Here is a 22,592-nt window from a genome sequence, read left to right on the forward strand (position 1 = left end):
GCAAACTAATTAATTCGAATTTAAAACCAAACGGCAAACATTTTGTATTCACTTTAATATTAACTGTTGCACAATATTGTTTGCTCCATCAAACAAGTCTTTGCATGTGCAAAGTGCATTTGAATTGTATTCAACCCTTGTCGATTTGGTATTTTCTGTTTGTATGATTGGTAAATTTCGAGTTGATCAATTCGGCCACACTGACACAACTTAACAGCTGTTATTTTGCGTTGAATTTTTGAACCGAGCAGACGTACGTCGCGGACGCCTTGTGTAAAAACGCGGTCTACGTACAGTGCAACCATTTTGCTTATATATATATATCTATCGATGTATATGTGTGTATGTGTATATGCCAAAGTGGTGTAGCAAAATAAAAATTGCAAAAACAACAGCAACAACAACGACAAGAAGAAGAAATATATTTTGCACAAGCTTGTGAAAACTTCTAGTGTTTGTGCTATTCAGCGGCAGCAAACGACAACAACAGCAACAACAACATCGACGCCGTCGCGCTCAATTTTTTACGGCGCGCCGCCTGCTGTTTCGAAGTGCGTGTGTGTGAGTGCGAGTGCGGTTTACATGAGCGTGCGAGTGTGAGTGCGCTGTGTCTGTGTGTGTTGTGTCTGCCTAACAATTTGCCGCTAAACACAAAAGCAGCTGAAGGCAGCGAGAAGAAGCAGACAGAAGACCAGCTGACGACGACGTCGACGTCGACGTCGACAATACACACACACACACACATAGCAAAAAGTCAACGATCGATTGCGCGTATATGTGCATGTGTGCATGCGTGTGTTTGTTTATGTGTGTGTGAGCAGCAGACGAGGTGAAAAACAGAAAGCGTAGAAGAGAAAGAAGCAGAACAGCAACAAACCAAACGAAATTAAAAAAATAAATAGTGCAGCAAAGTGAAGCACGTGTGTCCTGCTCCAATAACAGTTACATTCGCAACGCGCGACAACAAACAACAGCAACAAACACACACAGACATCAAATAAAAAAAAAATGTCTTCGGTACCGCTGGCCATTAAAACGGAGGAAGTCATTTTGGAAAACGCCGAATACAATAGCGCTGAGGAATTGGATGAAGAGTTACAGTAAGTGTAGACAAGAAGTACAAGAAGAAGACGTAGCAGAAGTAAAAACAAAAAAAAAGTAAACGCAAATAATAATTCTATACGCGCGTATCGCATTACCGTTATGAATTGTGTTTGTTTACTTGAATCTCATGGAATAAACATGAAATAAACAAACTGCGCGCTTGCACTTTAGTTTTCCTCCTTTTTTATCACGCAAATTATTGATTATTTCTCAGCGCGCTCCTCTCTCTCTCTCTCTCTCTCTCTCGCTCTCTCGCTTGCACGCGGCAGACGTATAATTTTGCCGCCTGTTTTGCCGCACAAAACAAACGCGGCATAAAAACACCACCACCAATGCACGCTGCTAGCAGCGGCGCACACACACACACGCACGCACACATGTATGGAAAACGTATGGCGCTCGGTTTGAACAGACATTCCATTCCATTTCCATACCATTCCCGTTCATTCTGCCCGTTTCGTTTTGTGCCAGCGTCTCGCTGGAAAAAGGTGACGCTACTTTTTTTTTTCCTTTTCGGTTTCTTCTTTTTTTGTTTGCTCTGCCCCGCTGCTTGTCGTCTTGTTGTTTTTACGTTTTACACTCGCCATATTTGAAAAACGGCTGTTTTCTCGCATTTATTCCAGCACGCTACAGTGCCGGCCAGCATAGTGTGCACACTTAGTTATACGTAAAATACATGTGTCAAATTATGCTCGTGCACGCGGCTTGCGATCTGCTGTTGCTCTCTCGCTCGCTCTCTCAGCTGCTTCTGCGAAACAGCTGCGCTGCCAACGCTGGCTGCTGCTGCTTATCGTGACACGCTGTCTAATCAACGGCGCGTTTATATTAGTTGCGGCCAAATCAGCTGTACCGGTATATTTCTATAATCATCATATGGGCTGCGGCGGCGGCTACCTGAGCGAGCGACGCACGCACACACACACACACAAATGAGCAGCAGCAAATGATGAAAGAGAATGTAAACGTGCATGTGTGTGTGTGTGTGTGTGAACTGGAGAGCGTCGAAATGTACAGTTTTTTCTATTTGTTGTTATTAGCGAATTTTGCTTTGTTGCTTGCGGCGAAAGTTGTGCCGGCCCTTTTTTGTATTTTATCAAAATCATATGGTTACGGTCGACAAATGTCTGTTATCAGCAGCCGCCTTTCTGCTTTTAACAGCGGCACAGCATATGTTCGCACTCACACACACACACACACACACGCACACGCAGCGACTCTGACGTAAAAGAATCCAATCGCCTGCTCTCTCCCTCTCGCCCATTGGCAGCTGTGGGGCTCAAGGTTTGGCGTGTGTGCGTGTGTGCGTCGGACTTATCAATAAGGCAGGCATTGGCCCATATGTTTGTATTGTATAACTGCATGCGGCTGGGTCCCAACTCACTTTATCAACACTGTAAACCGAGCAATGCTGCAAAACAGCTGACAGGTTTTTTTTATTTTTGCTTTATGTTCATTTAGCTTTATTGTAAACTAACGCACTTCGGTGAGTGGACATGTAATTCTGGGACAGCAGTAAATATTTAGGATTTTATGCCAAAAACGCAAGCTGAAGGCATTTCGAAATGTCCATTGCAACAACAGCTGCCCGGCAAGTGCAAGTGCCTTTGCTAAAAGTCTCCAAAGCGTTGCACATGCTCTCGCATTGTTTGTCAGTGTATATGTATGTATGCGTGTGGCGTCATTTCCGTTTTCCCCACACACTGGAAGTCGCCGCAACTGCGCGGCCACGCTTGTAAATTCGCTCATAGGGGAGCACACACATGTGTGTGTGTGTGTGTGTGTGTGTGTTGTGTTTCTGCATGCAGTCTTGCCTGGCCGTACATAAGCCCGTGCTGCGCTGTGAGTGAGCGAGTCGGTGAGTGAGTCTGCTGGCATTGCACTCAAAAGCTTGTTGCTCCTTCGACAATGTGTAACAGAGGGAGAGAGTGAGTGAGAGTGGGCGCGTGTGTATGTGTATGGGTGTGTGTATGCATTTTATAAAGGGGAATTTTCGCAAAAGTACAGATGCCGCCACACAGCACAGCGCTTTTTACTACTACTACAGGGCATTTCATTGAATAAACGTATACACAAAAAGCCGCTGCCGCTGTCGCTGCCAACGCCAACACGACTGCAAAGCGTCGCGAATTTGCGAAAAAAGAAAAAAAAGATTGCCAATAAGAAAACAATATATACAGACACATACACACACACATACAAGCAAAGATAAAAGCTGCTGCGCAAATTTTTGGGCGATGGCTGTTTCATGTGTCAGGCGTTTCGCCTTGCTGTTTCAATTGCCATTGCGTTTTTGCATGCGGCATTTTTATAATGGGCAACCTGCGCGTCGTCTGCCTGAGAGTGAGAGTGGGTGCATGAGCGAGCAAGACGGTGAGAGAGCGAGAGAGGGCGAGGGCGAGAGCGAAGGAAAGAGTGAAAGAAGCGGCATCAATTCGTTTGCTTGAATTGTTGATGAAAAACACATGATTGTTTTTTGTGTGTGTGTGTGTGTGTGTGTGTGTTTACCGCACATAGTTTGACTTGCAAATTTTATTAAAGATTAACGCTAGCGTCAGCTGTGGCTGTACGTACGTCTGTACGTCTGTATGTGTGTGTGTGTGCGCGCTCTTCTATGCGGCGACAATTTGCTCCACTGTTAATTCGCCCAACAGCTGTTGTTTTTGTCACATACGCAACATGCAAAGATACCGTTTCGCCCACCCCCCCTCCTCTCCCTCTGGCACCTTGCACCTGGCACATATTCATCTCGGATTACTTCATGCGAGAGCGTCTGTTTATGCGTGCGTGTGTATGTGTGTGTGTGTGTGTGTGTGTTGTGTATATGTGTGCTTATGTAACCGTTATATGTCGCCCGCTCCGCTCTCTTATCGAATTGCAACGGCACTTTTGCAGTCTGCGTTCTCTGTTTATATATTTTTTTTTTATTGCAATTGTGGCGCCAAAAGGCCGACTAAGTATGAGCGAGTGTGTGACTCAGGAAAGAGGGGGGGGGGGTACAGGTGTGCTGTTATTCTAAACTTTTTCATTTGTTTATGCTACTTTGTTGCCTGCTGCCTGCTGCACATTACGCAAGTGGCAAAGTTTATTGCGTTTTACTGCGCATTTCGCGAATTTCTGCTGCTGCTTCTTCTTCTTCCCCCAACTTTTTAGCATTTACTACAGATGTGTGTGTGTGTGTGTGTGTGTGTGTGTGTGTACGTGACTGGGCATAAAACAATGATTGCCTTTTAGTGCAACAGTTGCTTGGCATTTCCTCTTGCTCTGTTCTCAATCATAAAAGTGTGACCATATAAAAAAATGAGGCTTCGAAATTGGGTGCTTATGCGGATTTAAGCACTGAACGGATGGATTTGATTTGGCCATGGGAAATCAGTGATAAAATGTGAATATACGGGCGGATGTAGAGACTTGTATATAGTATTCAATTCGCATTATTTATGCCAATTGTTCGGCTGCATGAGGTCACACTTTTTTGTTTATCCATCTGGTTAATATTTAATTCAAGTTTATCTTTATGAATTAAAAATGCATTTTGTGCGTTGTCTTTTCACCTGCAATTTGCAATTGGCAATTGCAGCCGACAAATTCCAGGCAAAAATGATGACGTAAGCGTTGACCCAATAAACGTACATAGTTACAAATATACACACATACAAACGTACATAAACACACATACATGCATACGATTTATGTGCAGTGCTGCAGCAGCAACAACAACAACAACAACAACAACACGTCGGCGGCACTCGTGACTTCGGCTTTGTCTGTTCCGTTTAGCTGTGCATGTACGTGTGTATGCGAGTGTGTGTGTGTGTGTGTGTGTGTGTTGGTTTGTTGGCGAAAAGTGGCCAATGAACTACATTGAACTTTGGGACAGCAGCAGAGTCGGCCCCCGGGCAGCAGCAGCAGCAGCCGCAGCTGTTGTATATCATATGTTTTAGTTGTTGTTATTGCAAATGCGGCTTCTGCAGCTGGTGAAATGCAGAAAATGCGTAAATTACAATTTGCTTATTTCAAATGTTAAAAAAGAATGAGAAAAAAAAAAATAGCAAAGACGAATGTGAAGCGAATACACGAAAAAAAGAGCTGAAAATTTGTTGGCAGTTAACAGCTGTTAAGTTGCACACATGTAAGCACTTAACAGCCCCAGCGAATTCGACGCTGTTCATTTAACATGATCGCTATTTTTAGCTGCTGTGCATGTTAATGAAGCGCAACAGCTGTTGTTTGCGTGTCTGCACGACAACAACAACAGCAGCAACAACAAACTGTAATAACATATGCATGCATAATGCACATGTATTAGTGCATATAATGTATGTGTACTTGTCAACGCGTGCTAAATAACAAATATGCTGCTGCTTCATTCAACATTTTATACATGCAACAAAAGTGCAAAACAAAAGTTGGCAACACACAAATTCCAGAGCAGCAACAACAACTGCAATAACAATAATAACAGCAGCAGCAGCAACATCCGCTTAGCCAAGTTTGGCAACTTCTCACTGAAGAATGCACGAAAAGTGCGGCATATGCGACTGTCAGATGCTCTACGTGTAAAGTAAATGCAATACAATACAAATGCAGCTTATATATTTATATATTTTTTATTTTAAATATATTTCTAAATAAATGTATGATACAATATTCTTTTAATATTCGTGCACAGGCACATCATACCCCCTACTTTTCTTTACACACTCCCAACAGGGTATCAAATACACAACACAAAATATGCTGCTGCTGCTGCTGCTGCTGCTGCTGCTGCGAACGACCTTTGTTATGGATGGTAATGGTATGTTGCTAAAAATAAACCAATGCAACCAGACGACGTCTAAGATTTTCTATCGTTTCTTGTCTTTAACGTTCTGCTGTGGCTGCGGCTGCTGCTGCTGCGGCTGCGGCTGACGTTTCTTCTTCTTGTTGTTGTTCTCTTGTTCTCTGCTGGAATGCAGTGCTGCAACTTTACACTCACACAAATGCGCAGGCATTGCGCTCTTTCTCTCTCTCTCACACACACACACACACGCACACATAGGCGCGTTTTCATATGTTTTGAGGCCTTTGTGAAAATGCTTTTCATTAGACGCACAATTGAAAATTGCTGAAGAGCACATGTGTGCGTGTGTTTTTGTTCTCTTGTTGTAAAACCTGTTTGAAATTCTTATGCTATTGCTGTGCGGCGACAGCATATAAATTCGACTTAAAACCAAAAGACACAAAAGCAACGGCAAAAGGCCATTTTTGACAGCTGTGAGCGCACTCTCTCTCCCACTCTCTCTCTCTCTCTCTCTTTCCTACTCTCCCACGCTCACGCGCTGCCGCTCTCGCTGACATGTTGCTTTTTATGCTGCTGCTGCTTCGTTCCTGTTGTATTTGTGATTATATGTACATATATTTTTTTTTTTTGTCGTTGTATTGATGCTTTGGGCAGCGCTGCCCATTGTCTGTGTGTGTGTGTGTGTGTGTGTGTGCGGCTAAACTAAAACTGAATTGAATGGAATTGTAAATTTATGAATGAATGAATGAGTTTGTGTGTGTGTGTGTGTGTGTGTGTGTGTGTGTGTAAAAGTTAATTGGTTTTGGTGCCATAAATATTCAACGCGTCTCACAATTATAATTATGATGTTTTATAATAGTTTTTACACACTCTCCTCTCTCTCTCTCCCTCTCTCTTCGCTCCTCACAGATTACAACTGGAAGATTCAGGCGGCGAGAATACCTATCACATTGAGTACACCACCGAGCCGGCGCATCAGGTTACAACCAGCTCGCAGCGTCGCCAATCGAACATGAGCGCATCGAATACAACAAAAGATGGCGGGGGAGGCGGCGGCGGCGGCGGCGATGGGGGCAGCTCGCCAAGCGGCAAACCCATATTGGATACCGAGAAGCGTATGAGAAGGGAAATAGCCAACAGCAACGAGCGACGACGCATGCAGAGCATCAATGCCGGTTTTCAGAATTTACGTTCGCTCTTGCCACGACACGAGGGCGAAAAGTTGAGCAAGGTAAGTGCACAAATCACAACAAGACGTAGCCAAAAAAAGAAAAAAAAAACAACAGTTTGAGCTGCACTGTTAACAGTGCACTAATTGGATTACTTATGTGTGTGCGTGTGTGTGGGTGTGCACGATGCACATGTATTGTTATGTTATCCATTTACGCTTCAACGCCTCGCTCAATTTCATTTACAGCAGCAATAACAAGCAGCCTTTGCGTATGTTGACAAATTGCTGGCTGCTACATTAAAATAATCGCTGCTGAAAACTTTCTCAAAAATCTGCGTGTGTGTGTGTGTGTGTGTGTTGTGCCTTTTGTGTGCACGCCAGCGGCGACGTCAGCAGCGCAGCGCAGCGCCACTTGACACATGAAGGTCCCTTTGCAAGTCTCGTTGATATGGCAACCCTTTTGTCGTTGTTTTTGTTTTTGTTTTTGTTGCGGCCGTTACCGTTTTAGGCTATCATATTTTTTTTTTTTTTCACCTTGAGACAAACATCGATTTGTTGTGGCGGCTGTGGCGACATCTTGAGTGAGTTGTGTGCGTGTGTGTGTGTGTGTGTGTGTTGGTGAGTGGGGGGGCGGCGGCAGCAGACGGCTGTAAATCAACAACGTGTCATATTAAATGGCAAAAGATTTATTTGATGCGCATACTTTCTTAAACTTTGAATTTATGACTCTGCTGCTAGACAACATTCTCTTTCGACGACTTGGCGTATTTTGCAACACTGCCAGCCAGATTTTCAGTTCTGCATTTGTGCTTTTATTTATTGCAAATTGAAAAATGTCAAACAAAACTCGCCAACATAAATCAAAGTCTAAACAAAAAGTGCAGCAAAAAGCAGACAAAAAAAAAAAAAACAGTAAAAGTCCTAAAGAGCGCGCAGCATAAACAACAACATGACAGCTCGTGTGTCAATAGGAGTTAAAGAGTTAACTTGCGGGGGGAGGGTGGAACAATGTAAACAGGAAGAAAATCGCGTAAATATCACGTTACTTGACGACGCGCGCGCAAAAAAAGGGCTAAAGCAGCGACGTCAGCAGCGGCGTTGACAGCGCAGCGCAGCGCAGTGCCTTGATGAATGACATAATGGGCGTATAACAGTCTAACAGTCATGACGTGTGCCAGAAAGAGAAGCTGGAATGAGGAGAGGGGGTGTGAATGGGTTGGCGTGTGCTCAGCTGCAAGTAGTTTATAGATTTTTTTTTTACGCTCTGCTATTGCTGCTGCTGCTTCTTCTTCTATGCAACGCCAGCGTTTTATAACACATAGTAAACATTGTAGTAGGTAGTAGTTTTTTGTGTGCAAGCGAGATGGCAATAGCTCTTCAGCTTGACCAACTTGGCGTAAGCTGAAGGGTGTGGTGGGAGGAGGGGGGGGGGGATTGGGTTGGTCAGGCTGAGACTAGGCCTAAAACGAAAACAAACTGACGACGACGACGAATGGAATTGGAATCAGGTCGCACGACGATGCAGCTCACACACACACACACACACACACACACACACACACACACACACACACACACACACACACATGCATGCAGAGCTTTTAGTTGACACAAAAGTGCGAAAAAAAAATTGCAATAATGCAGAAAGTAGCGACGGCGACAGTCGCTGCGCCATTGACAGTTATGCACACACACACACAGACACATATAACAGCTCTATGTAAATAACAGTTATGTAGACGCGAGTGGGCGACTGTGCCAAGTAGTCTGTGCTTTGCTCGCTCGTTGAGGCGGGTCATTGAACTTGCTCGCTAGGTGGCGCCAAAGTGCAAAGTGCAGCGCAAATGCGTACAGTTTGACCGCTGCTGCCTGCTGCCTGCTGCCTGCTGCGCTTGTTTTGCAGCTGAACTAACCTACATTAAAGTGTTGCACGATTTGGAGCTGTACTTGGAATTTGTACCCAGCACACCCCCCCACCCACCACCCACCACTTTATACTACAGTTTACATTGTAGCTCCAAAAATATCGATCCAGCTTTCCAGTGCGCGCCAAAAGCGCCAACAACCCCCGAGTTGGCAGCATTTCCCAACTCGAAACATCGGTGAAGTCGCGGAATGGGCAGCACTGGATGATAATACAGTGAAGATTGCTTAGAGTGAGCACGAACAGGACAATTAAAGCGAGCGAACGCAGCTAATAGAATTTTTGTACAATTCTGGGCGTTTTTCAACACTGACGAAAATTAATTCCAGCTAATGTGTGCAAATTTACTACCAAAAAAATGCACTTCAGAGTTTCGCCTTGCGTTGGGGCTCACTGTAGTCGGCGCACAGACCCAAAACATTGCGTGATGGCTCAATTATCCTGGCGCTTTGACATACCCCACACCGCTGGCACAGCTGAGAGCAACGCGGGCAGCAGGGTGGGTCCGGGAGGGGGGTGTGGGCGAATTGGGCCTGTTTCATTGCCATTTTGTTGCCGAAATGAAACATTGGCGCCTGCCTGGCGCCTGGTAGGCAGCTGTTTGCGCGATGACGATTATTTGTGACTGGAAAGTGACAGGCGGCAGGCATGGCATGGTTAGGGGAACGCCCCACCCCCGCCTCCATAGCCCAACTCAAACTCTAAGCAAGAAATTAGGCGTTCAGCTTTTTGTTGCCGCAGCTGCGCACTGGACGCGTCCTCGCGTCTGTCTGTTGCTGTTGTCGTCGTCGTCGTCGCTTCGTTTGCGGCCAAAAAGGCGTGGCAAATGGGCGACACTTGTCAGCAGTGCCCGTTCTGATAAGGAGGGGAGGGGGGGGGGTGTAAACAGTGCACTAGGCCATTGGCATCGGGCAACCTTTGCTTTGGCGCGGCATTGCAGCCCAGCAGCTGTCCGGGATGCGGCAACACCCAAACGCTACACAGATATACATACTATTATATATATATGTATGTGTGTGTGTGTGTGTGTGTGTTATGTCAGCTATGTACCGTTATATGGCGCATTATAACTGTAGCTAGCTGCATTTCGTAGTAAAAAGGTTCGCCCTCTCGCACTCTCAACGTTCTCGCTCGCACCCTTCCACGCACCCTTCACGCCCCCTTCCACGCATGCTACAAATGTGCAGCATTATCTTTGGCCACAAAATGCAATTAATGCAGCTGCGTTGGTAATTTGAAATTATTTGATGCCCCAACCTCACGGGTTAATTAAAAACAAGCTGAAAACCAACCGAGTGCCGGATACATACATATGTATGTATGTATGTACAGATGTGTCATATATATGCCTAAACTCTTCTAATGTGTTCAGACAATAGACAATATTTCTATGGGTGCAATTTAGTATCCCGATGATGTTGATGCTCGCATATTTTGCAACACTGAACAGCATTTTTTATTTGCAGCTGAATATTTGACAGATTATTTCTTGTACAGTGAAAACTCTCTCTTATTGTTGAAAGAATATTTAGATGTGACCTGATTAATAATTATTTAAGGCGTGTTTACTGTACCAACTCGATCTGTTGCAAGTGCTCGCATATTTTGCAACACTTTGACAGATTATTTCTTGTACAGTGAAAACTCTCTTTTGTGTTGTGCGTCTTAAGAAGGATTTTCATTTGTGACCTGATTAATTAATTACTGTACCTGTACATTTGGTGTCTATGACAATATCATAGCATATACATATATGTAAATGTCTGCGCGCTTCACTTAAACGCTTTATGCGGATGGTGTTGGAAAACGTTTATGCACAGGGTTGGCAAACAAAAAAAAAAAACAAAAAGAGACCGATTACTTATCGAGAGCAGCGAGTGCGCGGCACTTTCGCAAGAAAGAATGTAATAGCGGAAAGCAGAGAGCGCGCTGTGCGCAGAGAAAGCTGCAAGGCAACAAAAACAACTAACAGCAACAGCAACAATAACAGCAACAACAACAGCAACAATAACGGCGGCCTAGCAAAGCATAAGTGCAATGGATCAATTACTTTGTGGGTTTTCTTCACACACACACATACTCAGACAGACAGCAGGCAGACAAGTGTAACTGTGTGTGTGTGTGTGTATGTGTGTGTGTGTGCTTGTAAAAATGTCGGTCGGTCGTTGGCAGCGCCGTCTGTCGTCTGGCGGGCGCTTAAAGATCGTCGCCGTTGTCAATTGCAGGCTTTCAAGCTGAGCTTTCGGCTAGTTTTTTTTTTGCTTTGTTTTTGTTTTGTTTTGTTGTTGCTGCTGCTGTGTTGATTACATGGAATGCCGTCTCGCCGGATTTAATGACTGTATGTTGCGTTGTAACGGTGCTTGTTTGCTTGCTTGGCAATTTTTTGTTTTTTTTTTTATCAATGGCAGCGACTGCAAAGTGCAGCGAAAAAGTCATTAACAGCGCCAAATGGGAAAGGCGGTCTATGCATTCATTCCGTGGCTCATCTGTATGTTAGTTCCGTTCCGTTTTCGCCTGCAGAGAATCAAGCAACAACTGTAAACTGCGGCGAAATCAATGAATCAGCAACAGCTGATTTCGCTGGAATAATAAACATGCGCCCAGTGCTGAGAAAAGAGAAGAAGAAAAAAAAACAAAATATATATATATATATATATATATATATAATTTAGTTAATTTCATTTTTAATTATATAATTTTATTTAACTTAAGACTAAACGTAAGTTTAGTAAAACTATTTAGAGCAAGAAAAACATGCTGTGCCCGCTGCCTTAAAACTTTTTCCGCTAACATAAATAGCCAAAATTGATGAGAAAAAGGCGAAACTAGCAGCACTGACACACACACACACACACACACAAGCACACAACCATGAGAAATGCAAAGAAACAACAAGAGAAATATTTTACAAGCATTGTTATTTTGGTTGATTTAATACCAAAAGTCAACCGGCATTTTTGCTGCGCAATTTACACGCACACACACACACACAGAGACGGACGGACGTAGCGGCAGCGACGTCGACAGCGCTGCCAACAGCGGCTCAGCTGGTCAGGCAATAACAACAAGGTTGACCGGCAAAAAGCTGAGCTTTCCCAATTGCGTCGTTGCGACACAACAAAACAAAGCCAAGCCACAGCAGCAGCGAGCACAGTTGGCGAGCCATTGTGTGTGAGCAGTGCGCGGTTTGAGTGCAACTGCGCTTGCAGCGAACAGAGGCTGTTGCCGCCCGCTTATTTATATTTCATTTTCTCGTTAATTTTTGTAACAAATGCAGTGACTATGCTGTTTGTTGTTGTTTTTGTAATTATTTGGGTTAATTAAAACAGCTGTCTTGGGTGTGAAGTCACACACACACACACACACACACACACGCACTCACACGATAATTTTATTTCTATTTATATGTAGGCATGAAATTCGATCAGCTGATCTGCACTGTGTGTGTGTGTGCATGTATGTATGTATGTGTGAATTTGAGGGTCAGCGACGCGCTGCTCTTTGCTGCTTCTGTTGTTGTTGTTGTTGTTGCAACTTTGCCGGCATTCAAAGAAGCGGTTGTTGTTGTTTGTTTCGTGCTTTCGACGCATTGCTTTGCCTGCTGCTGCCTCTTCTTCTTCTTCTTCTTCGCTCTATTCGAATTCAAATCGCTTGCGAACGAACACACACACACACACACAGTTTCAACCTTTCTCGCGTGAGCAAAGTGTGCTATGTACGTATAACAGTTTTTGTTCTTTCTTCTTTTGTTCTGTATGCTAATTTAATGTTTTCGTTGACCATGAGCTTTTGTTTGTGTGTTCCCTGTTGTTGTTGTCCGTTGCTCGGCTCAACGTTTTATTGACCCTTTGTAATGGAATTTTAATGAGGAGCTGAAAGCGCGAGTGGTGACAACAACAACAACAACAACGACAAGAACGACAACAACATTTTTGCTGGTCTGGCAACGCATTTTTCTTTGCTCGCCTGCCGCTATGCAACATTACCCGGAGCGCTAGGATTGCATTTGCCGTTATGCCTGGAATGTTGAGCGACGCATTTTTAGCATTTTTAGCGGTTGCCTTGAGAACTTTGTATAAGAAAATGGAATTTGAGCTAATTTTTTCGGCAGAGCATAGCACGTGTTCGCAATGAATTGGGCTAGCGTAAACAAACGGTAATTAAATAAACTATATACATATGTGTGTATATAGAAACATATACATGCACACATACGTATATGTATATACATATATATGAGTCAATCGTCAACCGGGGCAAAAAGCAGCTGCGCTGCTCAGCGGCGCCGGCGACTCGTTAAAAATTAGCTAAAAACGCAAAATACATTTGGCAGAAATAAAAAATAAAAAAAAAGAAGCATGAAATGTTTATATTTAAATATATACTGTGAGCGCGCTGCCAGACCCGACAGCTGTTTTGCACTGGCAACACAAGGCTGGGCCGCACACACACATACACACTCGCGCGCACACACACACACACAGTTGAGACCCCAACTGACCTCGCCTGGTGCCGCGTCGCGTAATCTCTCTGCCACGATTTACTTTCGATGACGGCATTTCTGCTAAATTTCAAACTGTGCCGCAAGATAACTGTAAATGTAAAAACAAATTGTATATTTAAAAATAGTGTTAAATTAATGCAGCCAGAGCATGCTCAGCACACTCTCTCTCTCTCCTCGCTCTCCTTCTCTCGCTCTCGCTCTTTGCTGATGTTGTCACCCATTATCGTTTGCGTGTGTGAGTGTGAGTGTGAGTGTGTAGAAAACACATGTTTGGCGCCCATTGTTGTGGGCGCGTACCAGCTGAGTGGGAAAGAGCGAGTGCGAGCGAACCAAGACCTGTGCGCTGGCATGTGGGTGTCCGTCTCCATGTGTGTGTGTGTGTGTGTGTGTGTGTATACGTGTGTAAGCATCAATGCCGGCAGCGCTGTGCTAGCCGCAGCTGTTTTTTCGCTTTGCTCATAACTTTGATGCACACATACATACATATACATACAGACATACATATGTATATAGATCTGTGTGTTTGGTAAAACCAAAAAGTTTTGCAAAAATGAGCCGAAGCTGCAACGTGTGCGGCCTTCTCAAATTCCGTTATGTTTGTAAATACATATATACATATACATATAAGCGTGAGTGTGTGTGTGTGTGTGTGTGTTGCTAATTTTAGCATAAATTCGGCATGCAAAAGCTAAGCGCTATGAAAAATGCTAATGAACCGCAATCGCGCCGCAAAACACGCGCTTTTGTTTGCCAAAATGAAAAGAAGACCAAAGAAAGAAGAAGCAGCAGCAGAAGAGACCCACAAAACGGCATCAAAAGCAACATAAACTACAATTTTAATGTCAGCTGACTTGTTTTCTACCTACCCTACCCTCCCCTTCAAGCCGAGCAATTTTAGCTCGCATCGCACACATACACACGCACACACACACACACACACACGCCTTTCTCACTCATACTCTTGCACTCGCACTCACACCTGTCGTTCGGCCGGCAGAGCGAATAGAGATAAGCAGCAGAGAACAAACACAGCGCTAATTGTTTGCCGCCAACAAAACGTGCGACGCAATAGAAGCGAAAAAGGCAAACGCAATAGCAAAAGCAAATGCAATTCTTGATAAGAGCAGCTAAATTGGGTTTTTTTTTCTTTCAAATGCATATTTTAGGAACACATATCGATAAATCACACACATGTGTGTATGTGTGTGTGTGTGTGTGTTCAAATATTGTCTAATTTGATTTGTGTTTATTTTTTGTTGTTGATATTTTTACTACAAGTTTCGATGTTGTAGGGCATGCGTGCACGCACGTAGGCCAAACAGCTGCCAAAGGGGGAGGGGGCATGGCGCATAGCTTTTTTATTTCCATGCATTTGCGGTGCGCTTGCTTTTGGGTGGCCCGGGCGCGCCCACTTACTACTCACACACACACACATGTACATACAGACAAATAGCGTAGTTTTGTGCTTACACAGAGAACTGAGAACTCAGCTGATGACGAATCAGCAGTTGGCGCGCTCATTGCAAGTATTTTGGCTATTTTTATGCATTTTATTCAATCAACAAACAGCCAAAATAAAAGGAAAATTGTAGTGTAGGGCCGCAAGAAACAGAAACAGGGGCCGCCTCGTCGTCAGACGCGCCATTTATAGAAACGAAGCAGACAGCAAGCAGCGCAGCAGCATCGAGTCAGCTGCTGCTGCTGCCGCTGTACGTATTGCGCGAAAGAGAACGCGTCAATTGGGCACTTCCCATACGTATTGGAAGCAACTGGAAGCATTAAGAGAACGGCACACGTGTTTACGTTCACGCCTAATTCGGTGAGCGTCAGAGCGAGAGAGCAAGTGCAAGTGGCGTCGGCAAAAGCTTGAGTCGTCCACATGTTTTTGTTTTTTTTCGCCACAGCCGCTGCTCCGGCTGCGGCCGCGCTGCTGCAGCACCATTTCCGTTTCAAACGAAACGAAATGAGATGGCAACGAAACTTAACGAAGCCACGCTCTCTTACTCTATCGCTCTCACAAACCGTCTATGTGCATGCGAGTGTGTGTGTGTGTGCGTGTAAGAGAGCACAGCACGCTAGCAACATTTATGACGATGGCTACGAAACGCCGGCGAATATTGAAAAACTTTTCGTATTGGAACTGTTGCTGCTGCTGCTTGCCTGCCTGCCTGCCTGCCTGCGCTTGGTTTGGTGGTGTGTTTTCGTAGCGGCCGTCACCACCCGTGTGTGTTGGAAAAAAGTACAGTCGCCGCAAAAACGCCGCTGCCGCTGCCTGCGCGCAGCCGTTTCTGCTGCTCTGCTGCTCTGCTGCTTAGCTGCTTGTTGGCTGTCTGGTTGGTTGCTTGGTTTGTTGGTTGGTTGGTTGCTTGCTTGCTCGAACGCGTTGGCTGGGATTCTTGTTGGAACACAGCGACGAGTGTCTCGCGCGCGTTTGAGCGGCTTTTTGTTTACACTCACACCCATAGCCTTCTCTATATATATATATATGTGTGTGTGTGTGTGCCCATTGTACAGCTGTGGCTTTAATTTTTTTTTTGCGCTTGAGGCAATTTTTTTTATAGCTTTTTGCCGGCATTTTCCGACTGCGTTGCAGATATGACGACGACATTTTCTTATTAGCCAAGGCCTCGGTTGCCGGTCTCCCTGCAGCTGCCATATGATGTGTGGCAATCCTTGCCAAATTTGTTCCAATAAGAACACAATAAGAAGTTTCGTTTAATTCTAAGAGCTTTCCGATAAGAATATTTAGCAATTGGAAAATACAGTCAAATAAGAATATACTGGGCAGCTGAATTAGATTAAGTCAATGTCTCTTTCAGTTGGATTCTTATTCTAGCATATGTGCAAAGCTTTCTGATTGGGTTTCAATTATCTTCCAATAGGTGCTTTCTGACTGGATCAATTGGGAAAGCATATTTGGAACATCCAAATTAGAAAAACATATTTCGATTATTTTAATTTAAATCAAAGCGAGGTTTGATTGATTTTTGGTACTCCCTAAACTAATTTCAAATTGTATCAAAAATATTCTTAGATTCTTCTTCTATTGCAAACTCGTCCCAACTTCGCCTAGTTAATTATGTGGCTCTTTGCTAATTCTAGCTGTGCTGCACCTTTCCAATGCTAAGCAACATTCTTCCAATATGTTTCCAATGCAATCCAACAACAACAATGCGCTCGCTAAAGTCAATGAACGGCCTTTGGAAGCCGCAATAGCAACAAAACTGAATAGAATAAATTAACATAGAACAAAACAAATACATGTTTAATGCGCTTTGTTTATTTTATTTATTTATTTATTTTATTTTATTTTTTTTTATAAAATATGCGCGCGACATTGCAATGTGCTGATTTTTATCACAGCCAAAGCTGAGAAAACTGTACTCAATCTCTGCCTCTCGCTCGCTCACACGCACGCTCAGCCAGCCGCTCTCTATTTACTATGTGCGCAACATATCAAAACAACGTAACAGCCCAGACAGCTGTGCATTGAGCGCGAGAGAGCGAGAGAGAAGGAGAGAGCAGCAGCAGCTGTGTGTAGCCGGTGTCGTGCGCTAGTTGATGATGTCGCTGTTATTGTTGTTGCTGTTGTTGTTGTAGTTGTGACCTCCGACAACAAGCGACGAGACGTCCAGTAAAATCGTGAAACGAGTTTTATGGCTGCAGCAGCCGCAGCAGCGATTTATTATTTTTTAATCAAAGCCAAAGCAAAAGCAAAAGCAAAAGAATTTCCACAAAGCTTCTCGCATTCCATTGCCATGATGCGGCGTCTGCAGCGAACTCTGCTCTGCAGCTGCTTGCTGCATTCGTTGTGGGTGTTGCCAGATAGTTTGTTGTTTATTTTGTTGCTATTTTCGCCTACGCAGTTGCTTGCTTTCTATGCCAGTTTTCACCGTTATGCGTGTAGCCCACGCACATTTGCAGTGTTGTGAAACAAGCGCAAAAATGCGCATCAACAGCTTTTGCATGCGCTCTTTTACGCACACAAATGCAGCTATGCTGAGTAATACATGCGTCTGTGTGTGTGTCTGTGTGTGTGTGTGTGTTTGGTTGTGCTGAGAACGCGCGCATTTTGAAGGATTTTGAAGGACACAAGTTCCTTCACCTTTTGGGCAAGTCACAACAGAACACAACACAGCATAACATAGCGAAGAAAACAACAACAACAACAACTACATACCTCACTCATCGGACTTACTACACTATTTACTATAAACGCGCTTCCACTACCAATGCAAATTCCAGCACGGTAGCAACAACAACACTCTGCACTATGTACATAGATATTTGTGTGTTTGTGCATTCATTTGCGGTAATTATCAAAGCTCACGCTCTCTCTCGCTCTCTCTCCCGCTCTCAATTATGCTGCGCTGCTTCGCTCTGCGGCGTCTTGTGAATGAGTTTCATTGTAAACAGCGCAGACTACGTTGCCGTTGCTGTTGTTTTTGGTGTGTGTGTGTGTGTGTGTGTAGAATGTGCATGCAGATTTATGCCTGTGTGTGTGCGTGTGGGTGTTCGAAACAAAGTTTACACGATGCACAAAATTGAGATATCCACGAATTTGGCAAATGTTTCAATTATTTACAGAAAAAAAACGTTTATCTTTAATATTTAAACAATTTATTTAATAAATGTCATTGATTATCAATAAGTCCATCAATCAATCAATCAGTCTACGCGCACCATCTTATGATTGAGCCTAGGTAAGAGATCAATCTCAATGTTAACTAAAATGTAACTAAGTTTACTAAAATGTAAACTAACATGTAATGTAATGTTAAATGTCAAATGTTATCGTAACATCAAAATGTTAATGTGCTTCTGTTGTTTGTTTGCAGGCTGCCATATTGCAACAGACCTTCCAATATATTGTGGAGCTGGAGAATCAGAAGACACAGCTGCTGACGCAGAACAGCGAACTGAAGCGACAAGTGGGCGAGCACGAGGCCAACGGAGGAGGAGGAGGAGGAGGCGGAGGCGGAGGCGCCTCTGGTGACAATTACAACAACAGCAATGCGAACGAGTCGAGCGGAGGAGGCGGCGCAAGTGCGGTGGCCATCAAGAAGCGCAAGCTGACTGACAACGTGATCAACATGCAGACGATCAGCGACAGCTCCGACGAGGGACTCGGCTCCATGTCCCCGGAGCCCATGACGCTGCTCTCCGCGGGCGCCGGAGGCGGAGCAGCGGCGGCAGCAGCGGCTGCAGCCGGAGCAAAGCTGAACAATGCGAGCATAATTGCGGCCAAGGAGCTGCTCGAGATGAAGAAGCAGCTGGAGAAGGAGCGCAGCCTGCGGCGCCTGCTCGAGGACGAGCTGCAGATGATCAAGCGGCAGCTGTACAGCGTGGCGACGGCGCCGCCGGGCACCGCGGTCGCCGCGGCGGCGGCCAACAGCAGCGGAAGCGGAAGCGGAAGCGGGAGCAGCAGCGCGTACATTCCACGCGAGGTGATCGAGCACACGGACAACTTTGTGCGCGCCGAGGAGCTGGAGGAGCTCGGCGGCACCGTCTCGTATGTGGAAATCGACGAGATGACCGGCCAGCAGCAGGTCGTGGTCTGCTCCAGCATCGAGGAGCTGGAGTCGGATGCGGCAGCGGAAATAATCAGCGAGGATCAGGTGCACGAGGAGGTCATACTCTCGTCGAACAGCTCCACGGAGTCCGAGAACGAGGTGAACGTGAATGCCATTGCCAAAGCCTATGCCGAGGGCATGAGCACGCCCATCCTCCAGGCGGCCATCAAGGCCACGCCCAAGGTCGAGGTGGAGCGCATCAACGAGAAGATTGTCAAGGTCAAGACCGAGAAACTGGACCAGCCGACAACAACAACAACAGTGATGGGCGCCACGGCCGTCTTCACACGCTCCCGCCAGAATCTGGAGACCATTGTCGAGGCCATCCGGCATCTGGAGGGGGATCATCTGTTCGCCGACGGCGATCAGCAGCACAAGCTGCAGCAGCATTATCAACAGCAGCCGGCGCAGTCGCAGCATCAGCAGCAGCAGTCGCAGCATCAGCAGCAGTCGCAGCATCAGCACCATTCGCAGCATCAGCAGCAGCAGGAACTGCATCCGCAGCAGTCGCATCATCATCAGATCATCAGCACAACTGTTGCCGCCGGCTATCGCCTGGCGCAGGATGCGCCGCTGGCCCTGACCACGGGCAAGCAGCATGCGGCGCTGGCCGAGCTGCGTCCGTTCCTGCAGTTGAAGGGCAACAAGCAGGTGATCATTACGGCCAAGTCGGCCAAGGATGTGGGCGGCACTGTTAGCAGCGTTACGCCTACGGCGATATTCAAGGTGCAGACCAGCAGCAGCGCGTCAGCGGCGGGAGTGGTCGGTGCCGGCGGCGCGAGTCATCATCAGCCGGTGACCATCACAACGTCCCTCAAGCAGTGTCGTCCCGGGGTCATTGTGGCCAAGCAGCTGCCGTCGTCCTGATTGCCCAACAACAGCAGCAGCAGCAGGAGTAACAGTAACATTAACAGCAGCAGCAGCAACAGCAGCGTCCCACGAGCTAGTATTAAAGGCGCGCGCAATAACATAACTGTAACAGCAGCAGCAGCAGCATTAACAGCAACAGCAACTCCTAAACGGCGCAGCTATGTTAAGCAACAGCAGGCGGCGCGCTTTAACAGCGCTGTTAGGCCTCACTAGAGCAAAGCTTGCGCGCGCTGTTAGCACAGATCTTGCGCGCTGCTCTGTTAAGCTGCTGCTAAAAGCAAACAAAACAAAACACAAATTAACGGCAATTGTATAAAATTAGTAGAAAATGCAAGAATTTTGTGCAGTCGAGAACTCGTTATATTTTGTTTAATTAATTGATTATTTTGTGTTTTAAACAAAACATTTTTCCATTTGCAAAAAGAAAACCACAAAACTCACTTTAAATAGCCACTGTAATTACAAAAAAAGCAACAACAACAATTTGTTCATTTATTGTTTAAGTCAATGTGTGAGAAACGAAAACAAAAACAACAACAAAACGATACAAAACAAAACTACAACAGGCAGTAACAACAAAACAGAGTACAAAAACAAAATAGACATAAAATTTTATGATTTTCTGTTTATTACAACACACACACACGTACACACACACATGCATACATACAAACATCTAAAAAGAAAAAAGAAAAATACAGCAAATTAAGCAAAAATTAAAAATGTATTCAATAAGCAACAAAAACGAAATATATATATATAAACAACAACAAAAAAAAATAACGGTACATGCTATATAGAAATACATATGTGTATGTATAATATATATATATATATATATATAAATATGATGAGCATGTTGAACTCTATAAAAACCATCGCATTAATTTTTACATTTTTAAATTATTTTCTATTATTTAATTAATTTTAAAATTTACACACACACACACATACAGAGAAATACCCACTTAATTGTATTTTTTCCTTTTGCCCAAAACAAAAAAAAAAAAAAAAAGAAAAGAAAAAACGAAAATGCGACAATTTTTTGGAATGGAACTTATCGAGTTTTTGTTGTTTGTATAATCTAATTATAAGAGAGCGCGTGGTAAGAAGAGAGAGGATCGTTTATTATATAAACTACACACATACATATACATATATATATATATATACTTTATAAATACATGCAAAGTACATACATACGACATAAGCTAACGCAACATTACATAATATTACTACTAAATACGAGTACATTTAACATATATACATATATATATACATATATATATATACACATATATATATATATATATATATATATATATAAATCCATAAATACACACACACATATACATACATAGCTATATATGTATGTCAAGTAAATAAATATGCTTTAGTACATAAGTGCAAGCAGCAGAGTTGAAAGTTTCAAAGTATAGAAGAGAAGAGAGAGAGGCCGCTGCAACTGCAGCTCAGAAGAAAAAGAATCACAATGAACGCCCCATGCATGCGCGAGTGTGTGTCGTGTGTGTGTGTGTGGGTGTGAGAGTGGCTGGCGCTTAGACGACAAGAGAGAGTGTAGACTGCCTGCAGCTCTCTGCTTAGCCGCTGGTACGCTGCGCGCACGCAGAGCAGTCAGCTTTTGTCCGGCCCCAAGAGACACCAAGTGTCTATGCGAGGCGGCGGCAGCAGCAGCTCTGCTCTGCAGCGCAGCGCAGCGTAGCAACGGCTTTGGCCACCCCCCACCACCCACAACGGAGAGAGAGTTTGAGAATGATGGAGAGAGCGGCGCTCCACCCATACACATATAACACACCCACACACGATGCACGCGCGCACACACACACACACACACACACACAGACACGCACACGCACACACATTTGTACATGCATCGGGCATTTTTGGTAATTGAAGAGCGCGGCCGTTAGATTTACAGCTAAACAACAACAAGAACAACAACCACATGTTTATGCATTATATAAGCCAGATCATACATACAAACAAACAACATATTACTACGTACATTCATGCTCTATATAAACAACAAACAAAATACATTAAATAATTAAAAAAAAAACAAAAAAAAAAAAAACAAAAAATACGAAAATAACAAAAAAAATTATGTCAAATAAATGGTTTTTCCTTTTCCCCTCAAAGAAATGCAATTTGTGCTTTTAATTAACCAATTGGGAAGTCCAACAATAATGTAAATTAACATATGTATGTACATTCACTTTAGCATTAGATATATGTATTTGGACTCTTTGGGTCAAAAAAAAACTTGTAATCTTTTTTGTGGAAGCGGCATCGTACAATACCTTCAATCCTTTACAAAACATAATCGTGTATACACGTGTGTGTAAGTCTACATGTGTGTGTGAATGTTTGTATTATTGTCTGAAAGTATACAAGTATGTGTATGTGTGTGTGTGTTAGTATGCTTGCTCTTATGCATATATGTATGCATGCATGTTTTTTTTTCTGCGCGGCAAATTTAAATGAGACTTTTTTTGCCTAACGCTCTCCTCCTCGATTCTCAAGAATTCAAGTAGGCTCTGGAGTTTTTCATGTTTAGCTTAGTGTGAAGTGTTTTTTTGGTATTTTTTTCTTTCGGTTGGTATGTATTTACTTTTATATGTATGTGTGCACATATGCTGTACGTA

The 22,592-nt window shown here is 44.2% G+C and overlaps 1 protein-coding gene across 1 annotated transcript; it reads left to right on the top strand.

Moving 5' to 3' along the window:
- The first annotated feature begins 213 nt into the window (after positions 1-213).
- Positions 214-22,028, top strand: crp (transcription factor cropped). The gene is made up of 3 exons (XM_032438813.2): positions 214-1,100; positions 6,794-7,115; positions 18,322-22,028. The coding sequence occupies exons 1-3, from the start codon at positions 1,009-1,011 to the stop codon at positions 19,921-19,923; spliced, it is 2,016 nt and encodes a 671-aa protein (XP_032294704.1). The 5' UTR covers positions 214-1,008; the 3' UTR covers positions 19,924-22,028.
- The last annotated feature ends 564 nt before the right edge of the window (positions 22,029-22,592 follow it).

The sequence above is a fragment of the Drosophila virilis genome, chromosome 4 (genome assembly GCF_030788295.1).
Source record: "Drosophila virilis strain 15010-1051.87 chromosome 4, Dvir_AGI_RSII-ME, whole genome shotgun sequence".
NCBI lineage: Eukaryota > Metazoa > Arthropoda > Insecta > Diptera > Drosophilidae > Drosophila > Drosophila virilis.